Genomic DNA, 5,463 nt, shown 5'->3' with positions numbered 1-5,463 from the left:
AATGATTGAGCGAGTCCCCACCCATCAGAATTGTGGTTTAACTTGTAAAATAATTGGATATGCACACAATTTTACTTGTAATCACACAGGCTGCATTTGAAAGTATAGGTTTCGAAACTCACATTTAGATTTGTATGAATTTGAAAAAAAAAAAAAATCAATACAATATTTAATATTATATTTTGTCCAAACTGTGTAAACCCAAAATCCAATGTATACACTCCCAAACACAGGATTAGCCTAATCCTGAAACACCCCCAGCGCATGCTCGTAGCTAGCCACCTAATGAACCTAAACCCTCAACCTCTAATATTTGAGGGTTTAGAAGGTGAACAAGTTAATGGGCTCAAGGCCAGTTCAATTAGCTCTGGAATTGAATGACGGAATAATTCCACTGCTGGCCGATCAATTTAATTGAAGTACTTAATGTTTGGAAAAACAAGGTTGTGCGTAATAATTAATCGGCTATCTCAACCATAGATAAATTTTAACCTATATAGCTATAAAATTCGTCATATAATTAACCATCATCAACAATATTTTACATCCTCTTTCCTTTTATTCCTAGACCCATATTATTCTAGATCAACTTGCATATATGTGCTGGTAAAACAGAGCAAAAAAAGAAAGAAAGAAAGAAAGAAAGGAGAAAAATAACACTGGCTTTCTCCCCTAAAACAAGATATCAATAATTAATTCAAGAAATCAGGGAGGCCACCTTTGGCACATCAACAGGAAACTCATCAATCTCATCCATCCATGGATTCTTCTCCCTTGCTGGATCAATGGTCTTCAATGCATGCCAAACAGCGCTGTTGCACTTAAACCCAGACCCAAAAGCTATTTGCCATAACCTATCACCCTTCTTGATCCTCCCCTTAGCCTCAGAATATGCAAGTTCATACCACAGAGAGCTGCTTGAAGTGTTCCCAAACCTGTAGAGTGTCATTCTTGAAGGCTCCATGTGCCACTCACTCAGCTCAAGGTTCTTCTGAAGCTCATCCAGCACTGCTCTTCCCCCAGCATGGATGCAGAAATGCTTGAAAGCCAACTTGAAGTTTGGCAGATACTGCTTCATGTTCATTTTCAATATTTTTCGGCCTAAGAAGCTCGCGAAAAAGAGCAGTTGCTCTGTTATGGGGAGGACTAATGGACCTAGTGTTGTGATGTTAGTCCTGAGGGCTTCCCTGGCCACCATCATTAGGTCTTTCGACAGCGACACGCCGATCTCATCCTTCTCGTCTTCCTTCTGGAAGACACAGTCGTAGCAGCTGTCGTCCGCTCCCTTGTGAGTGCGTACTGTGTGCATAAGCTGGTACTTTGAGCGGCGGCGGTCGGAGAACCGGTTTGACAGGAGGACGGCGGCACCGCCCATGCGGAATAGGCAGTTCGAGACAAGCATGGAGCGGTTGTTGCCGAGGTACCAGTTGAGGGTTATGTTCTCCATGGTCACTATTAGGGCATAGGAGTTGGGATGAACCTGGTAGAGTAGGAGAGAATTGTAGTTAGGTAGGTATTATATTTCTGTCACCCATATGAAAACCCACATAATAAAGAAAAAAAAAAATAACTGATGATATAGTACTACTTTCGTAGGAAATTATTTTTATAAATTTTCGGTAATGGGACAGGATGTTATTTTTCTTTTCTTTCTCATTTTCAATTTTTAAGCTGAAAATTAAACAAAAAGATAGCATTTTTTTATTTTTGAGAAAATTGGAAAAGAGAAATAAAACAAAATTCCACTGTTGAGTACAACCTAATTAAGTTTCTTTCAATCTTTTAATTGAAATAATATTATTCTTTAGTATAGATTTGGAGGCTATGTTTCATGCACATACTCACAAGCGCGCACTCACGCACACACGGAGGAAATTTTAAAATTCAACTACCTGAAATATTAATATGACTAGTGCAAAATGATGCAGACCCCAGAATAATATAATTTAGTTGTAGCATAATGTGTTTTTATCTTAATTAACAGTCATCATCCTAAGAAACTATATTGAGTTGGGAGGTTTTTCTAATATTTATGATGTGTGAGTTTGCTTTTTCAGCATTTGTAGTTCTTCACCAAGATGGTTGGGTAAATAATGACAACCCTGCCCCTGTGAGACGTAGTACAACGTTTTTTTAAAGTAAAATAAAATATAAGGTCAATCACACTCTTAAAATGAAAGAAAGAAAAAATACAATGATTCTACATCTACCCACAAAACATCTCATTTTCAATGAAAAAATTCAAAAGGAAAAAAAAAAAAAAGACAAAATTATTGCATGCTTTAGAGGACAGTACGTAATTTCTAAGTTTCTAAGCTAAGAAAGCCCCGCAGAGGGACATCACGCCATCCCTGTTTTTTCAAAACCCAAAATCGACGCAGACCCGTGATATTAATTAGATCCCAAGCTAATTAATGACAACGAAAGAAACAGACAAGTAATATGTGCCACTAAGACAAAGTATATATATGTATATGTCAACTATTTGATTAGTAGTAATAAAGCACTAACTAGCTCCTAACCTGTAAAAGATGCTTGGCGAGATCTATCATAATAGGGCCAGCACTGCAACCCATCCCTCCCAGATTGTAGCACAAAAGATTCCCTTTCATCTTGTAATGGTTCATTATAGTGGCACAGTGAGAGGGAGTAGGGTTGAACAAGCTGCAGTTCACCAGCAGCATCCCTATCTCCCTAACCCTAACCCCCGTCTTCTCCAGCAGCTCGTCTATCGCCCCGAACATCACCATCTCCGCCTCCTTCATTGCCTCCGCCATGCACGGGTTCGGCGGTATCCGCAGCACCGCCTCCGGCAGGTACGTCTTCTGCCCTAGCCCCGACCTCTCCACTATCTTCTTCTGAAACGCCAGGTTCTCCTCCGTGAATCTCCCGGTCCGGACCGACCGGTCGATGAACATCTCCCTCGGGCAGATCCTGGCCGGCTCAGGCTTGAAGCAGGAGAAGTTCAGGAGGTAGACCTTGCGGGGACGAGTGGTGAAGTAGACGGTGGCGAGGAAGATGGAGAGACCGGAGCAGATGATGACAGTGGAGACGTCGAACTTGTGGTGGGTCCAGACCCGGGAGAGGTCATCGACGGTGAACGTATAGAAGTGGAGAGAGAAGGAGGCGAGGAGCGGGATGAGGAAGACGTACATGGCTTTTGAGATCAAGTAGTGGTAACCCAGTTTCACGTATTTGAGTTTTACTGACAGTTTGAAGTTTGGAAGGGTGGCACTGTTGATTTTTCTACCTTGGCGATGGGGAGAAACGGCGTCGTTCTGGTCTGGGTTTTGTTTCTTCACATCTGCCATTGCTGAACAGATGAAGATCAGTTAGTCTGAAGAAAAATTATTAATGCTGAGGACAGCTCTGAGCTCTCAGTTGTATGTAAACAGAAAAGCCAGAAGAAGAAGATGGCGAAGTGAGTTGCCAAACGATAATGCAGTATGAACCAATAGTGATGCTAGAATTAAAATTGACAGTGGAGAAGAGAGAGAGAGAGAGGGAGAGAGAGAGTTATAGAATAATCAAGCAGAATGCATGTTTGCACTTTCTAGTGCTTGTATGAGGACAAGCGGCTGCAATGGAAATGGTTACACGAAGTCTATTTATAGTGATATACCGGCCAGCCTCTTCCAACTTCCAAGCATCTCATTAAAGCATACTGCTCAACAGCTAGCGCACATAAATATTAAATATTACTGCTCACTGCATTACGTACTTTATTTTCTGTGTATATTTAATTTGCATAGTTGGGTTTGCATGGCCTTGATTTTGAGTTGCATGTGGGCTATATCGAAAAAAGGTAGTCCACTTGAAATTTGTAAATAAATACGAGTAAAATCAATATATATATATATATATATATATATCTACTTTCATAATTAGGTTTAATAATAATATTAAAATTTAACACAATATTTTACACCATTTATTCAATGGAATTATCAAATATTGAAAATTTTAAATAAATAATATAATATTTATAAAAGTTACATATAATACATAAAATTTTAAAAATATTATGGACATGTACATATGATATGAATTTATTTGCAACAGACTAATTTAAATGTAAAATTAACATAAAAAAATAAAATGCAAATGTAAATCATACTAATATTGAATGAGAATTTAAAATATAAAATTTGAGTAAAATTTAATTACTGTATTTTATAACATATGAGAAGTTGTACTAAATATTCTTAAAGTAATTTAAATTTTAATGTATATAATGTATATGAATAGGAATGAAACATGATAAATATATATATATATATATATATATATATTGATATTTTTGAATAATATAAATTAAAATTAATTCTATAATTTTAATGGATGTAAATATAAACCAAAGATAAGAAAGTTGGAAGTAATTTATTTATGGCGAATCGATTTAAATGTAAAATTAATTGAGAAAAATTAAAATACAAATATAAATTACAATAATATTGAATGTGGATTTAAAATGTAAAATTTATAATATTTTATTTTATAACATATGAAAAGTTAAACACTTATTAAATTACATGCGTATGTATTATATATATAATTGTAATACTTTGATATTAGTACCTTTTGGTGGAAGGTAGGCGAGAAACCAATAACGCATTTTAATTTTAATGTATATAATATATCTATAAACTGAAATGCATGGTATATATATATATATATTTATATATATTTGAATAATATAAACTAAAATTAATTCTATAATTTTAGTTGAGAAAAATTGTATTGTATTATATATATATATATATATATATATATATATATAAAATATTGAATATTTAAAAAAAATCAGTCATTTGTGCTAATTTTAATGTATATAATATATGTAAATAGAGGTGTAATATGATATGTATTTCTATATTTTTTAATAATACAAATTGAAATTAATTTTAATAATTTTTTTTTTTATAATCTGGGGACTCCAACCACCATCGCGCCACTTTGAACACTATAGTGCGGCACCAAATCCGGGAGGGTGAAAACTGTCCACCCATTAATGCACCCCTAGTAATTGACCGGCGTAATGCCTTAAGGGGAAATCGAAACCGTGACTTTAGGGTCACCAAAGTCACAAGTTGTCATTACCACTTGAGCTGGTCTGGTTGGACAATTAATTTTATACTGTTAGTAGATGTAAATATAAAATAATTATAACGAAAGCAGTATAGACATCCCATTTTGTCTGGGGCTAACATAACAAAATCATGAAAATTTTTATTCCATAAAATGAAGAAAATATAGGGGAAAAAATTGAAAATATAGGGGAAATGAATTTTAGATTGGAAATGCAAATAAAAAAATAGAAAAAAGGAAAAAAAAAAAGAAATAGAAATAGAAAAGTGGGCCAGCATCTTCAACTTCATATTCAAACCTGCAAAGAAAGAATAAGCAATTAGACATGTGAGAAATGTGGAAAAATTGGACTAAATAGTGATTGATGAAATTTAG

The 5,463-nt window shown here is 35.1% G+C and overlaps 1 protein-coding gene across 1 annotated transcript; it reads right to left on the bottom strand.

Moving 5' to 3' along the window:
- Positions 1–497: 497 nt before the first annotated feature.
- Positions 498–3,609, bottom strand: LOC131151809 (3-ketoacyl-CoA synthase 11-like). Its single transcript, XM_058103229.1, has 2 exons — positions 2,523–3,609; positions 498–1,480 (listed from the first exon to the last, which is right to left on the bottom strand). Exons 1-2 carry the CDS (start codon positions 3,309–3,311, stop codon positions 698–700), a joined length of 1,572 nt encoding a protein of 523 aa, XP_057959212.1. The 5' UTR covers positions 3,312–3,609; the 3' UTR covers positions 498–697.
- Positions 3,610–5,463: the final 1,854 nt, after the last annotated feature.

Source organism: Malania oleifera, chromosome 3 (genome assembly GCF_029873635.1).
Source record: "Malania oleifera isolate guangnan ecotype guangnan chromosome 3, ASM2987363v1, whole genome shotgun sequence".
NCBI classification, from domain to species: Eukaryota; Viridiplantae; Streptophyta; class Magnoliopsida; order Santalales; family Ximeniaceae; genus Malania; species Malania oleifera.
The sequence above is the reverse complement of the archived record's forward strand: the minus strand, read 5'-3'. Positions and strand labels throughout refer to the sequence as shown.